Genomic DNA, 16,888 nt, shown 5'->3' on the forward strand with positions numbered 1-16,888 from the left:
GTTCTGAACTGGTTACCCAGGGGAGAGGCCAGGTTGGCAAGGTTCACTCACTTTCCTCCAGAGCAGGATTATCTGCTCAGAGCAGGTGGGCTGAGCCCTTGTGAAAATTCAGGAACTGGCAGACCATGGTCTTTCCTCTGCTTCTTTGTTAGCTGTACAAGGCTTTTTCCTTCATCAGCTTCACGGGGGATGGAGGCAGAACTGGATCTAAAGTGATGGAAACTTCCAAGATGTATTCCCAGCTCTCCCCTGACGCTAAGGGCTCTGCAAAAGCCATTCCTGAAGGGGGTTGGGGGAGGGCTATCCTGGTTCTTTTAGCAGACGAGCCATTATCTTTGCTTCATCAGTTCACCTCTGACTGAGCACCCCAGGAATCCCTGTCCACTCTCCCTCACCTCCTCTTCGTGGATTTCCAGTATGCTCCCAGGCGGATTCCCATCCAATTCCCCGTTCCGACACCCGTCCAATTCTCTGCCCCATACAACACCTTGAATGGGTGGGTAACCCACATGTTAGCTAACTCGGGTTAAATCATCAGTGAAGATGCATCAACTCGACTTTTAACTTGGGTTAGCAGCTGGACTTCAACCCCAGATTCCCCCTAGGGTATGGGCTAGAACTTGGGCTTTTGAGCCTAAGGGGTCAGCCTAGCTCCCACCCAAGCCAGAACGTTCACATTGCTAGTTTTGGCATGCTACCTTAAACCCTGCTAATGCGAGTCTGTCTACCCAGGCTGGGAGACTTGCTCCCAGCTGTAATGTAGACATATCCCTATAGGCTTGAATGCAAACTGCTAACCAGAGCTAAGAACACCCCTTTCTCTGCAGTGTAGACACCACCCATAGGTACAGGGCTAAAATTTACTGCTCTCCACTCACTGTGTTCCTAAGGAGCAAACACCAGGGAGAGGGCTGCAGATTACATCATTTGAAAGTAACCATGGAGAAACTATGGCTGTTCTTTTCTCACCGAGAACCTTCCCCTAGCAACCCAATGACTAGCTTCACCATCTCAAAGCTGAGTGCAGGAAAATGGGCAAAAGGTTTTCCATGCTTCTTCTTTATGGAGGAGGTTGTCAGCCAGGCTTACACCTCTCTGTCCTGTCTGCTGCAGATTCATTCATTGCTCCCAACCATCCAGCAAAGCAGGCGGTGCCCAGACGCTCCTGAAGCTGGGTTTTGCTGTGCCCAGGAGCTGAGCTGCGGCTGACATGGAACAGCATGGAGAAGGAGCGCTCCAATCAAACAGTGCAATATGGACAATGAGGAAGTGAGTTTTGTGTCCACACATGCACCCAAACCCTTCCCTGTATTAAATTACCTCCACCCCAAGTGCCCTAAACTCTGGTGAAGGGTATCTGAGTGCCAGCCATACTGGCCGCCCAAATCAATGCATCTCTACCCTCTCCTGGACGGGCAGTTTTGTGGCTTAGAGCAACAGGCATTTTCCATGTCCCCATTCAATTCTTGGCTCTTCCATGGCTGCCGATGGCACTGCTTGTTTGAGACAAACTGATCCACTAGAAACTCATTTCACATAGGACACTTGAACAGCTTTCATTACCAGTCTGAGTTAGATCTGAATAAGCAACCTAGAGCTGAAAGACTAGGCATGATCTGCTGAGCCTTGCTTCCTAAGAAGGCAAAGCTGGGTGTGCAGGAGATGAGCAAAAGGAGTCCCCCAACTGCCATCATATTACCGACACCTGAAGGGAGTGGGGTCAGTAGGATGGTTTGAGTGACACTCTGCTGCTTCAGGTTATAAGTGTTGTGAAGAAAGCCTTCCACATGCAAACAAAGCTTCAACTGACACAAAGTAAGTTTGCACTCATTGTTAGGAGCCTTCAGCCAGAACCGGTAGCTCAGATATGTGAAATACTTCTATTCATCTCAATGGGATGTTGACTCTCAAGCCTAATGATAGTGCTTTAAGCACACTGGACTTTCAAACACAGGTTACAATTATGAACTCCCCTTGAACACTTACCACAATTGTGCCCACTGATCAAGTGACTGCACCCACACAGCTAGACAAAGGGCAGAGACAGTGGTATGGTCCTTTAACAGAGATTGCCTTTTTTTTTTTTGGCATGGTGATGCTGAATGAGATGCTAACTACAAGTCTGGGGCCCAGCTTCAGAGGTGCAGAGAACCCACAGCTCCCCATTGAAGCCAACATCAGCACTGCTGAAAGAACAGCTCTCTAGTACCAACCGTGGGTCACGTTCTACACTCCAGCTCAATACCAACCCCCTCTCGGTTGCAGCGGGAGTTCTGCTGTGGTTATAGGGTTGTGCGTTTGGGCCAGGGCCATGCAAATTCAGCACAGTCCGCAATTAAAAGTGTGACTTGGCCCTCTCCACAAAACGAGCTTGACAACTGCTGCCTTAAGCCCGCCCATGCAGGAGTTGGCCTTTGTTAAAGCATCTGAGCTGCTGTGCTGCCAGACTGCAGAAGCGCTAGCTCCAAATACCTAATTCCTCAGGCACCCTGTAGTTCTTTGTGCACTGCTGCGAGCAGATGGAAGAGTTACAGATAAAGCCATACACGGCTCAGGAGCTTATTTCCTTTCCCCACCTGCCTGCATAGGCAACAGCAAAAAGAAGCCAGCCATTGCTAAGGGCTGATCCCGCATTCCTGGCACACCCAGATCGCAGGGAGAAGGAAATGGGTGCTTTGGAGGGACTATACATGCAGAAGAAGATAATCCTTCCCTCCACTTCTCTCCCACCGCCCTTGGATGCTTAAATAACGAATGTGGCCTTGGAAAGGGGGTGACATTGGCAGCACTCTGCTCTGCCACACATGGGGAGAGCAGGCTGTTAACACTGATCGAAGCTGGCAGTGCCTGCTCTCGCCTTGGTCCCAGAGGGGGAATTAAGGGAAAGAACATGACGTCAGCAGTGGAGAGGACCGACATCCCACTTGTCCAAAGCAGCCGGCAGCATCTTCTTGGTGCTGCTAACACCGCCTTGAAGGAGAAAATTAAATGGGTCTTTGGAGACCTGGGATCCTGTGAAGCAGCATCCCAGCCAGCTGCGCTTTAGCACTGAACTCCATGGAAAGAGAGACGTACACACATCAAATGCTTTGGACAGGGCCAGAGTTGCAAGGCACAGGCAGACCCAAGAGACCCTCACAGCTGCCTCAGCGAGCAGTTCTGCCTCAGGAAGTCACAGCTCATGGAAAGGAGAACTTTGAAATGCAAAGCACCAGTGCACAATTAACCTTGTCACTATGTCCTTTACTGCTCAGGTACCGGTTGCAGGGAGGCTGAACTGAACCCGCAGCATGGGGGGGCGGGGGAAGGTGGCGTAACTGATGAGAAATCATTTTGATTGCACTGCTTGGCAAAAATAAAAAAATTGTGGCAGTTTTCCTGTAAGGCAGGTGCACTTCCTTCCAATTTCAATCATGTCTGTGTGGGCTCTGCTGCAGCATTGCATGATGCAACCAGGACTAACCCTAGACTGATGAACCAGCAGCCCAGAACTGCCCACTCCACACATGGCAAATCACCACGTCTCCTATCACATACACAAGGTCTGATCTAGCTTGCAAGACTCCTATCCTTGCAGCCAAGCATGACACAGCCTTCCAGGTAACGTGTACAGCAACTACAAGGACAGTAGATGATGGGATCCATAGGGAGGGGAATCTGGTATTAAGAGCTTTCCACTGATCAGCATTGTGCACATTTTTGGGGACTGATTGGGGAGACTGCTGCTATCACAGAGTTTGCAGGTCAGCAGCCTTTAGAAAATGAAAAGCTAACTCGGAAGGGATTAGTAACTGCAAGAATATGAAATTTTCGTATATCTGGCTCTCCCCTTGAAAACAGGAGCACCACATTACTCTGGCCTTGGCTGCTAATAACAAACAAGAGGCATATTGAGATTCCAGTTCTAGGACAAGCTGGCATAGCTAAGACTGCACCTTTTATGTCCAAGATGGGCTTTTCCGATAGCCAGTGAATTTCTAAGGTGCCTAGCAGGCTTGGGATGTAGGGGCCAATCGTAAACAACCCTTCCTTCTTTCTCCCAACCCTTCGAGTATCTCATAAGTAGCTCTGCAGTAGCTGTGCTGGAAGCTCATTCTGGAGCTGGCAGGAATAACAAATTAGTCTAACAAGGGTTTGCAGCAGAGACTGTATCAGCCGCAAAGCGTGAAAAGGCACAATGCTGCAACATGTGCGTGTGAACACAGAAGTCCATAGGAAATCTACATACTAGCAATTCAGGCCTATAGTTTGTGGTAGAAGTGGGACAGAGTTTGAGACAAAGGCTTTCTTTGCTCCCACGTAATCTGAAATAAACATTCATGCAATAGGTTTACTTGGCAAGTTGTTTGCAAGACAGTCCATGAGAGAGCATTACAAGCACAATGGGGCTAGGCTGCAAGTCCTCCACCCATGCTAGCTGAATTGTGCATTATGCCATTTATTGTAAGTGGGCCTTTTCAGCAGCTTTTAAAAAAAAGCAAACCCTGTGTAACTCTGCTCTTGTGAGAAATGCCAGAGATTCTATGTCTGTGCAGAGGTTTGCCTCACTCCCTGGATGCCATTTCCCTTCCTAACACTTATGCAGCATGACAAGCACTAGTTGGCTGCAGAGATGGCACTTTTCCACCCCAGAAGCAGCTGCATTTCAGTGGTGGAAGAAGAGATTTCTCCACATATAGTGTTTGCAAAGGGCTCTGGAATCTGTAGACTCTTGGGATGGTAAACCCAGAGACAGATTTAATGCTCTTATTAACACAGCTCTCACAGTTGGCTCCAGCCTCAGAGCTCCAGCACTGCTGGGCTCCTGCATCACAACGGCCTTAAAGGGATACATCGCAGGACACTTTGGCTACACAGACACCCGAGGCGTTAACATGGCATCACCCATAATCCTGTTCTGATACTCCTGTTCTACTCCTAGGCTGGGGAACTTCTAGGTAAAGATAAACAAGTCTTGGCAGCTGGGTATTGGTGGCAATTGTAGTCTCAGTTTGGTTTTGCCTGTCTGTTGGCAATTCCCAAGTCCTCTCAAACAGTCACAATAAAAGCTTCTCAAAACCAATCTCTCATGGGACCGCTATCCTCAAGGCCATAATGGAAAGGTTGGATCTTTGCCCTCTATCACCCAGAGGCATCATTCCCAACCTGTTAGCCCCGGACTCCAAAGTGACATGAACACAGGTGTTGATTGGATAGAAAGGTTTTATCAAGATTTTTTTTTTAAGTTTACATTTTTAAAAAAAGGAAGATTTTTACATGTACATTACAAAAATTGCAAATAGGGATCTTCATCGGGAGGGGGGGAGGAGGGGAAGAGACCAAGCAGATTATTAAAAAGCAGTATGAAAGCTTGGCTAAACAGCACCTGACAGAGGCAAATAGAAAACAGGCATTACTAGGAAAAACAGAGAAGGCCAGATTCTGAATTCAGATACATAGATGGAAAGGCAGAACTATTCCACTGAAGCCAGTGGTGTTAATCCTGATTTACACTGGCATAACAAACCAGAATCTGGCAGTCAATGTTCACTCTGTGGGGTAAAACAAGTTGTTAACCTCGATGTCAAAAAGATGTACAGTGTTTTGCTGGAGAGACTTTAACAGGGTTTAGTTTTTGATACTTCTCTGCGTTCCTTTGGTCTGAAAGGGAGTAAACCCCACTGCTCACAACCCAGAGAATCTTTTCCCACTCCCCTTTTCCTTTGACACTGTAAGACTCATTTGGCTCCTTATAAGACATGGCGCATCTCTTCCCCACCAACACAACTTTTGCACAGAGTAGACCCCCAGGTTACAAATGGAATAATTACTCTTATAAATATATTTATGTCATATAGGAAATAAGGCACTTCAGAAGCATCATGGCTCTTCTAGTTCTACATCATTCTAAACAAGAAAAAAATTGGTTAGTTTCTAAAATGAATCAAAAGGAATAACATTAATACAGTAATAAAATCTGATCCACATCCCACTTCAAGGCTTTGTAAAACAACAAGAGACAGAAAACCTGACCCAGGGCAGCTATGAGACAAGCTTAGCCCATCCAGGACAGGTACTTTTAAAGCAGACGTATTTAAGAAGTCCGTGGACTGCAATTCTCTCTTTATACTTCAGAGTTTCTTGGCCATTTGGGACTTCCAAGAGCCCCTTCCCTGGCTCTGGTCTGGTGCACTGTGACTGATAAGGAGAGGAGAACCAATGAAGGTCACTGACTGCAGATGAGCCTCCAGGCTGAGCCCTGGAAACTTTAGTAGGCCTACCCTATGTGCAAGTGTGTGGGGGGAGAGGGGAGAATGCTGAGAGAAGCAGCCAGGCACTACAGCTGAGAAGAGAGAGAGAGAATACTTAACCAGGATCAGAAAGGAAAGAAAACCCAACCTGTCCAAACATGCTCTGTGAAGTGACAGCGCATGTCAGCAGATCCAATGGCAAATGACTCCCAATACAAGCACTGGCTAAATGGCTGCACTGGATTTGCATGACCTGCAACCTGGGTTACACTGGACAGAAATACAAAGGCGTGCCTGGACACCTATTAAAATTCTCATCCCCAGATTTGTGAAACACTGACAGCTCCCTCCACTGTGCTGTTTGGAATGTACCTATGGTCATATGAAATAAATTAAGAACAAGTGAAACCAACAAAGTGACCAGGAGGCTGTTTAGCCAAGCACATGCCCCTTGCATGAATAGGTCAGCAGCCCTACAGTTAGAGCCATTTGGGTACAACTATTTTGCAGAGAGGTTGTTCTTGGCACCTATTTTCTTCCCCTCCCACTATTCCCCCCAGGTTGAGGACCCATGTTTTAGATCCACTCCGAAGGACCCCAATGACTTGAAAAGCACAATTGTTTTTAAACTAGACTTGAATAAAGAAAACATCCTTCTATCGATGGGATCTCTGATCAGCGTAAGTGGGCATCGCTTCTTTATGGCCACCCAGCACAAAGGGGTAGGCTTTATTGCATAGATGTTTAGAACAACACTGGGCGGAGCCAGGAGAATGGTCCAGAACCATCTGGCACCACCCCTCTTTCTCCACAATCCAACTGGTGGCTTGCACACAGATGGATTGTTCATTTAAGATCACATGGGATATCACACCTTTCAAAGCTTCAAATGAAAGGAATATTAGCTTCCCCTTCATGAAACGGGGCCAGGTGGAGCCAAAGCAATTTAAAAAGAACCCAAGTTTGGAATTTTTGTGTTCCTAATTTCCAGTGCCCTGGAGTGCATTATGGCTTATTGGCGCTGGAGGATTGGAACTAACATTGCTCACATATTCTTGTCCCATCAGAAAGTAGTGTAAGTTTAACTGCCTATGAGCTTGTCTTCACTATGGGGGTAAATCAACCTAAATTACGCTAATTCAGCTACGTGAATAACGAAGCTTAGGTCGACGTAGCTTAGGTCAATTTACGCTGGTATCTTCACTGTGCTGTGATGACAGGAGATGTCTCCAGTCAACTTCCCTTACCCTTCTTGGAGACCTGGAGTACCAGGGTCAAATGGAGAGTGCTGTGCCGTCTATTGAGCATCTTTATGGTCTTCACTAGACCAGCTAAATCAATCCCTGCTGCATCGATTGCAGCAGCATCAGTCTCCCCATAATGAAGACCAGCCCTATGCTCTCAGGATTTTACCTTACCAACTTGGCTTGCTGCCAAAATATAGCAGTGCAGAGATTTAATAAATTAATCTCACTGGTGCTTTCCAGTCAAACTGGAACTTAACACCTGCACCAAAAGACATGGTCCCCTAGCCTCTAGAGAAACCTAAGATCTAGGCCACTTCATTTATTCTCTCTTTCAAACATTGAAAAAGGGAAAGGTATTCAAGAAAATAGCAACAATCCAGAAAAGCAAGAATTTAAAACACTAAAAACAATAAAACAATAAAAATATTGTTCCTGGCAATATGGCAACCTCTGGCTGTATCTTGTGTCCCATGTATTAGTGACATCTTTGTTTTGATATACAAAAGCAGTAATAAGGCAAGTCATCGAGGGAAAGGAAGGAGAGGCACATGTTGGCAAAATACTTCAGAAAAGTAAAGGCAGAGCAGAGAATGGAGAGTTGGCCATCTGCATTGTCTCTCTCCCCATAGTTGGATCCATGAATCACATGGGCTGGGATCTCTGTGAAAAACTTAGGAACTGCTCTTTTACATCACACTGACTGAGACTTGGACAGTCAAGCCCAGATAAGATATTAAACAAGCACCTGCTACACAGGGTTTTTGTATCTATCCTGTTGGAGGTGCTTGCACTCAACTTAAAAAGGTAACAAAAAACAATAAAACCTAAGTCAGCTAATCTAAAATCCTCATTTCCACCCCTACCTGTAATGCATCTCCTGGGAGCAGATCAGGAATTTGTAAGTATCTGGTAAAGGAGATAATACAGCCTTTTCTGAGAATTAACTACTGGACTACGGATGTGAAGTGGAAAACCACTAATATGGGCTAGATGCAATGTTACTGATGGCTGACTCAGTCCACAGAGACACCCTGCAACATGTAACCCTCCCCACCAGGGTAGGAGACAGCAGCATAGGCTAAAGACTGGCATTTTCTGCTGCTCAATTCCCTGCATAAAGTGCACCATCGACCTCAATGAAAAGCACCTGTACTGAAACTGACCAAAGTGCTGCCCTGAATAGGCCAAATGAGACACTGATGTGTTGCCTCCTTGCCTTGGCTGGTAAGTTAATTGTAGACACATTGAACACCAAATGGGCCTGAAGCCTATTTGGTGCTCAGAGCTCCCTTTCTCCCCACCCAATACCACTGGTTACATCTCCTGCTCCAGACACACTGTGGAGCTCACTAGGTAACAGATGAAACCTTCCCAGCACAGCAGAACCTAGCAAGCCCTAGCTGTCACTGCTTAGTTTCCACAGCACACCAGAGGCAGCAGGGAAACTTTCTGACTTGGTAATGCCCCTGCATACCCAGAGTGGGCAGCCAGGTTAGCGTTTTGCTAAGGCTGCATCTCTTAGTTCAACCTCCTTCAGCAGCTGTGGAGGCACAAACCAGGCTATTGGAGGGGGTAGAGGCAGCTTTTAAAGAAAACCTAACCCCCCAGGTTTCCATGTAGTGCACCCTGCAACCCCACAGCTTGAGAGAGCTTTTTAGGCAGGTCCGTTTTGAAATGCTAGAAAAATGATTCTTCCATCACCAAAAAAAAAAAAAAAAAAGGATTGTTCCAAGGGTTATTTAATAATGGGGTGCAGCCTAGAAGAGGAGACATTTTAAGCTCATTTTCTAGCACTACTCCCAATATTAACTGGAGAGGATGAGAGAGTTAGGTCCACTACATCCTAGATGCTGCTGCAATGAGAGAACTGGCTCAAAATGCCCTCCTGAAGAGCCCTTTGGCTGCAATAGGGTCACGGATCTTTAATTTAAAAAACACCCCTTCCCAAAGGCTCTTTAACCATGTTTTGTTCTGTGGCATTGCAAATCTGGTGGTCTGCGTTTCCTTTAATGAACAAGCACCACTCCCCCTCCTGCTGGAAAACAACACTGCAACCCACAGCATCTTGCAGAAGACCTTTTGGAAAGGTGAGTGCAAGTCATGCCAAAGAGGATTTGTTGAAACCCCTTAGTACATCTTTGGTTACAGGAGGAGACAGGAAAAGCTAAAAGGCTTTGGCAACCTAGTAGGTACTTGGCTCTTTAAGAAAGGGGTCAGCCCAGCGAGGAGGAGCTTGGGGAGCAGGACCATGGTTAATCAGACCACTCGTCACCAAACTCCGAAGAATCATCCTCGGAGTCGCTGTATTCCACAGCGATGCGGCGAGAGAGGATCGTTGCCACGTCATTGCCCCCAACGTCCCGCTTCTCCTGTTCCCGCTGTTCCTCCACTTTGCGAAGCTGGAAACCTAGCAAGGGGAAGAAGGTAGAGAGGCGGTCACTCAACGGCGGGAGATTTCATGGGGTCTCCAAAGAACTGTTGCTCCAATGCTGTGCTCTTAATAGCCCTGGGCAGGGCCTGATCAATGCCTGGAGTGCGCTGGGCCAGCCTGGCACAGCAACTGCACAGAAGGGGGCACACAGGTCAAACCACTGACCAGCTTGGATAGGTTTGGAGCAAGGGCGACTGGAGGAAGCCAGAGGAGCTGGCTTCCCACACTCCTCGCAAGCGCTATGTGTTGCTTCTCTAAAGGCAGTTTGACTTCAGCTTGGGAGCTGCATTGATTCTTACGGGGCAATCTGCAAAGGTTTAAAACTAGAGGGCACCCTCATCGGGGTGAAAAGGGGCTCTGAGATTCTCTTTGGGTTAGATCATCCACAGGAGGTATGTGTCACAAGGAGCAAGCCAGCAGCAGTGCTGCCCATGGGATGGCTCCGGCGCTTCTGTGTCCTGGAATCTCCCTCAGAAGAGAGAATAGCTAGGCTTATGGGAAAGAGAATATGTAAAAATCACAGCCAGGGCTTACCTTGACGGATAGCTGAAAGCAAGTCACTTCTGGCATCAGTCACAGGAGGCAAGGAAGATTTTGGCTTGGAGGCTGAGGAGTCTGGAGACAGAAGTGGAGCTGGTGCACCATCCATGCCACTGGAAGATAGAGGTGGGGGACCAGGAGGGGGAGGAGGGGGAGGAGGAGGAGGAGCACCATCTGCTGGCTGAGGTGACGGTGGTGGAGGCACAGCAAAGTATTCTGCTGCTGGAGGTGGTGGCGGAGGAGGAGGAGCAGAAAAATCGGGATGAGGAGGGAAGGAGGATGGAGATGGTGGCGACGGCATCCCTGAATTTGGAAATCCTACAGGAGGAGGTGGTGGGGAAACTCCTGACATTGGTGGTGGTGGGGGAGGAGCAGGAGGTGGAGCAAAGCCTGGCCTGGCACCAGGTGGGGATCCAACTGGAGGAGCTGGTGGAGGATGGCTTGGACTGACCAGGCTGGATCTTTTTTGTCCTCCAGAACCAGAACCTCTTTGGTTGTCTACTGGGTAGCTGTTGCAGGAGGAAAGAGCAATATTGGGGGTTGGGGCAGAGAGAGAGAGAGAGAGAGAGAGACCGACCCATTAGTTCTGAGCTCAGATTAGATTACATAAACTCATCTTTGGGGCAATCAGAGAGGATTTTGTCCAGCTATCACCTCCAACTCCCAGCTTTTACTGAAGTTCTCCAGGGCCCTGGTGCTGACTATCCTGCTGCATTACTCTTGGCTAGGAGAACAGAACTGACAGCTGACACTGCAGCTGAGAGAAACACTATCAGACGTCCCATCAGCCCGCACAGTAACAGTACACTGTACGAGCCAAACACCAAGTCTCTCTCTGCCAGAGGCCAGACTGCCCTCTCAGCTCAGAATCTTCTAGAGCAATGCCAGTCATTCTGTATCCATTCAGCCGCTAAGCAGGGATGTCTATCGAGGTAACCTTTAGTTCTTGTTTCCTATGCTATGCAAGTTCATATGCTATTAACACATTCACTGATTCTTTACTGGAGCACTGGTGATGATTTGTCACCTCTTGTCAAGGGTCTAAGGAAAAAACAGTAATGGGATCCAATACACACTGAAGGGAAATATGAATTAATAAATGACTGAATACAACTTTCCATTTGCAGGAAACATTAGTGCCCAGAAAGTGCTATGTTACTAACTTACATATTGGTAAAAGGAAGCTTACACTGAATGCTAGCAAACAGAATGCTTTTGCCTCAAAACCTGGCAAATTAACACAGCCTACGGTGTTCCTCTGATACGCCATGGAGACTATTGGTCCTTTTATAATGAAGGGTCGATTTATCGCCACCCTTTTTCTCAAATAAGAGATTCGGGGGCAGCCATGGCTTTAAAGTAATTACTTAAACCAGGACAAGTTTTATCGGAAGCACCCATCTCCACTCTCACCTAGAGAGCTGCTGCAGGATGGAGTGCCTGTCTCAGGCTGTGACAGATTGTATTTGCAACTCAAACTCACAAGCTATGTTGCCTTTTGATATGTTTTAGTCGAGCTAGTACTATAGCATTTGTCAGTCACCTATTCCCTCTATGTGTTTACTCTTGCCACACTTTTCTGGTTCCTACTAGTTAAAAGATACTCTAGTTTAGACCTTTGTAACTTAAGCCAATATCAGGCCATTCTGGAACTGGTGTGTAATGGACCTGATCCTGGAGAACATTGATGTCTCGGGGCAATGAGGATGCTCTAGACCTTGTAGGAGACGCTGGGGCCCCAAGAACTCAAACTATGAGGTCTCAGAGCACCTACACCCTGCACTTGCAAAGATCAGAGGGGTAAGTGGTGACAGTGTAGGAACCCAGTAACAGGGACTGTTTCTGTGCAGAGTGCTGTTGGGGGATGCAGGACCCATGCTCTCAAGCATTTGTATTTGAAGAGGGAGACACATCAACTGGGCACCCAAAACTGGGCCAAGATTGTCTAATGGAACCCTGATTCTACGAGGATGGGCGCTTCATACATGTGGAGAATTCACAGAGTAAGAAAAGTGGGCTAAGGCTCTCCTGTTAGACAGGGTATTATGGGAAGTTTGGGGCTTTAACTTAATTAATTTTGAGAGAGAGCTGGACAAATTTAAGAGTGTGATTGTATGAGGGGTTGCTTGTGATAGTAGGACACAGGGTTCAACAGCCCTGGATCTCACTTCCAGTTAATGTCTTATGTTCCTAAAAGCTCATGGTTCAGGGTTTCAGTCAGTCACTTGCAGTGGTCAGGAATGGATTCCCCTCCCCTTTCAAAACATGTGCTGGGGTGTTTTTTTAAATCTCCTTCCTCTGAAGGATCAGGTACAGCCATGGCTAGATATGGGATGTTGGACAGGAAGGGCCAACGTTCTGAGGTGGCAGTGAGCATTCTCGCTCTAAGGTGCTTGGCTGGCTGGTTCTTACTCACATGCTCAGGGTCTAACTGATCACCATGTGTCAGATTGGGGAGGAATTTTTCCTCAGGTCAGATTGGCAGTGACCATGGGGGTTTTTGCCTTCCTGTGCAGCGACCCCCCCACACATACACGCTGCCAGGATCATTGGGTATATCTCACTTAATCAATTCCCTGCCGTTGGGAGAATCTTTGGGCACTGGTGTATCTTGGTCCTTCCTATTTCTGCCTGTGGCACATAGGAGTGTAATCTCCTGTGGGCTGTAATACTTGGATTTACTTTTGGTTATTGGGTTTAGTGTGCGCGTGCTGGAGGGTGTTGGTGGCCTGTGTTTTACACAAGGTAAGACTAGATGATCTGGTGGTCCTTCCAGCCTTAAACTCCGTGACTCTATACTGACGGGTGTTCTCTCACTAGGACTCTTACTTATGTTAACCGAATCTAAACATGAAGGAGGGGTCATCATACGCTTTGTACACTCGAGTGAACCTGCCTGTCAGTAGAGTCTCAATACAGTACTTAATTAGCTGGTCTAGTGAAACCCACTAACATATCACTTTGCCCCACCTACTATTTCTCTGTGGCCGAACAGGTCTCGGAGGTTTACCTAAAATCCAAGGGTGGTGGAGGCAGGCTGTCCTCTGGGTAGGATGGAGATGGTGGTGAGACAGAATCAGACTGAGGTGGTGGTGGATAGTAGCTCATTTCCATGCTCTCATCTGAGCCAATACTGCCATTCTGATACACCACATTAGGGGGAAATCTAAAATTAAAGACAGCAATGGAACAGTGATACCCAATTTCCTCCTCGCCTCCAAAAGGAGCACTTCCAACACGGTGCATCAAGGAAACAAAACCAGGAATATAGCCATGCAGGCTGCTCCACCACAAGTAGCCTAGTTATTAGAGCCATGCTCAAGTGCCTCACTCCAAACTTCAGACTGGAAGCTCTTCTATCCAGAACGTCTCATGCTCTTAAAAACTCAGCACAACGGACCCCTAGTCACAATCTGCACCTCTCTACGCTACTGTAATACAAATCATGTATTCAAAAGGGACACCAAGTTGCTCCAAATTATGTATTTGTACATAAGTCATTTCCTGATCTACGTTTCCTGAAGCATTTTAGATTACCGGAAATTGTTCAGATTTTTAGACATTTAAAATTCACTCTCTCTCATTATGGCTGTTTATTCTCTGTCTCGACAATGGAAGTCGACTAGTTGTTCTCACTTTTGTTTATTGTCAGTATCCAGACAAGTTTATTTTCAGGTTTTTACACATCAGCACAGTAATTCAGTGTGTAGGTTGCCAACACTGCAAGAGAATATTTGTGTTTTTTTAAAAAAAAAAAAACAAATATTTCTATTAGTTTTAGGGTTGGTAAAAGATGCTCTTAAAGCTGGATTATGGGCAAAAACCAGACTTGTCAGGTCTCATTTACATCGCACACTCTCCATGGCAGCGTAAAAGTCCTAATGTAACCATGTGCTCATTAGGGCAAAGGCTATCACCTCCTGCAGGCTGGGAAAGCACTTAGCACATTGTGGATGCATTCATAAGCAAATTTCAAAGTATCCAAAGCTGAAACATGCAGTGTTTTGTTTGGGCCACCCCTAAGTTTGACAGTAGAGTAAGATCACCTGAAGCACTGAAACAAAAACAAACACTCTTCAAGCCTCATATCAGAACCTACAGCGAACTAAAATGCATGGGAGAATTTGTGGTGGGAAATAGTGAAAGCAAGGAAAAGTCAGCCTCAAGTCAACTGACTTGGCTATAAAAAGAAAAGCAGGTTTTGTTTTTAAATATAAAATGTGTGATTAAAAGTGAAAAGAGCCACAAATGGCAAGAAAAGAGCATACTGGGAAGTGCATTTTGGGAATTCAGTTTGCTTCCCGCCAGACTGGTATCAAAAGTTAAATTAAATCCTGAATAGGAAGCACTGAAGAGAGATCTGTAGCTGAAAAAACTTGGATGGGAGGAGAAGTCCTAAATTTTGAAACATGAAGCATGGCTTATGAAAAAGCAGTAAAAGAAACTGTGCCCCACCACCAAAGGTTAAAAGTGAAAAGAAACAGACACATAAAGCAGCTTTGGGAACATCTGCCTGCCCTACTCATTGGCTTTCCTCACCACAAGAGCCTACTATATTAATTCAGCCCATAACTACAAGGAGACAAAGGCTACTAAAATTATGTCACTTTAATGCCTTGAGTGCTGCTGTGAGAACTTGGGAGAGAAGGGTCAGCATCACCTTATCTGCCGATTTCTCATGGTGGGGAACACCCCTCTCTGCAGATAGCAGCCAACCCCCCCGAACCCCAGAAAAGCCTGATGCCTAGGAAGCACTCTCAGAAGAGCTTCTGTAAGTTTGGAAGTATGCCACAGAGTCTGCACTCCTTCTTTCATACGACATCCCCATGCTCAAATACATGGCTTCTGGCCCTTGCTAATTCTGTTCTGGGCCAGACAAAACTGGTGACCCAGCTATAAAGGGATGAGTGACGATGGGCTAAAGGGACTAAGTCTATGACATTTCTGCATCTGTGGGATAGGGGAGCCAAGAGCAGAAGTAGATTTGCTTCTGAAGACCACTCGCGCCACCTTGTTTAAACTGTTTAGCTTCTTGATTTATTTCACAAGTTTTAAACCAACAGACAGATTTCCTTTAGAGAATCTGATTAGCGGGGATATTGATCCACAGTGCACAGCAGATCTGGAGAAACTGCAGAGCAGGGTGAATTGCATTACCATCAACAATGCCAGACTGCTTCCCCTTCATGGAGGGCTGCATAAATAGCCAGATTCACTTACCCAGCAGGTCCTTGTCTGTCTTTTGACTCAACAAACTCCTGTCCCATTTTCAATTTCTCCCACTCCTCTTTTCGGGTTTTGATTTTCCGCGGATTCACATTCCCTCGGTTGGGATTGTCCTTCTTCTCTTTCTAAGGAAAAGGAAAAGGAAAAGACCCATTAAAACTGAAAACGTGTTTGGATTTAGTCTGTCCTTATTTCATCTCACTGGGAATGGAGGAGGAGAGATAGAGCCAACTAACATTTAAAGAGATTACAAAAATCTTGGGATTCTTTGAGACTGCAGTAGAGTGAATTTAGTACTGGTGGAAGGATCAAGATTTGCCTATATGAACAATTAATGTGTGGCAAGATGGTGTGGGGGGGGGCGTCAATCTACCTTGAACTAGCCAGCTGGGCTCATGTGAACAATTAGTGCATGGCAGGTTAGTGAGGTAGATTTACACCCTATCTTGTTGTGCACTAACTGTTCATCTAGACAAGCCCTCAGACTGAGATACGAAAGGCCTCTACCTACAGAACAGCTACTGTACAGGTACCAGCATAAGTATGAACTCCCCCCTGTGCTCCAACCAGTGTGCCTCAATTCTGACCAGGAAAGATAGTTTCTGGAGTGAAAGGGCAGATCAGTTTCCCGAACTTAGGGCTTACCTAAACAGCAAGTTACTGTGCACCAAGTCAAGGTGTACATCTATAGCACACCAGCTTGCCATGTAGTAATGCCCCCTGTGGAAACTGCTACAGCACAATGAAAGTCCCAGAGTGCCACAATATCAACACGGGATGATACTGCACAGCAAGAGTGGCACCCTGGCTTGCTGCACAGCATCTTACAACGTGGATGAGCCTCTAGTGCGTCTTTGGTCTTTGCGTTGAGGCTTCCAAAAGGAAGCCAGTTAATAGCAACTTGGAAGTAGGGTTTGTGTTAGGCGGACACCTGCCCACAATGAAGTGGGATAAAACTAACCCAATTCCAAGGATTCCAATATGCCAAAACTCTCTCAAACTCTGACTGGAAGGTCATGAACTACTTTGAGATTTGATGTTCCAATCACTTACAACGCAAGTCAGATTTACCCAAACTAAGCCTTGGAGGTACAGTAAATGAATCCTTTTATAATGCAATTTACCTTGTAATTCACTAATATTAAAAGGACACTCAAGTGCAGCAATTGGGCCAGATTTTTGTGGTGGTGGGATTTTTTGTAGTTTTACATGGC

At 46.4% G+C, this 16,888-nt stretch overlaps 1 protein-coding gene across 2 annotated transcripts in view; it reads right to left on the reverse strand.

Moving 5' to 3' along the window:
• Positions 1–5,184: 5,184 nt before the first annotated feature.
• WASF2 (WASP family member 2) overlaps positions 5,185–16,888 on the reverse strand; it is a 40,379-nt gene continuing 28,675 nt past the window's right edge. For both annotated transcript variants that reach the window (XM_038377723.2, XM_043506107.1), the window contains 4 exons: positions 15,669–15,799; positions 13,459–13,614; positions 10,443–10,957; positions 5,185–9,884 (listed from right to left, as the gene is read on the reverse strand). In XM_038377723.2, coding sequence (XP_038233651.1) covers positions 9,730–9,884; positions 10,443–10,957; positions 13,459–13,614; positions 15,669–15,799 — 957 coding nt within the window. In that variant the 3' untranslated portion in view covers positions 5,185–9,729. The remainder of the gene's footprint in view (positions 9,885–10,442; positions 10,958–13,458; positions 13,615–15,668; positions 15,800–16,888) is intronic.

Source organism: Dermochelys coriacea, chromosome 19, assembly GCF_009764565.3.
Source record: "Dermochelys coriacea isolate rDerCor1 chromosome 19, rDerCor1.pri.v4, whole genome shotgun sequence".
Lineage (NCBI taxonomy): Eukaryota > Metazoa > Chordata > Testudines > Dermochelyidae > Dermochelys > Dermochelys coriacea.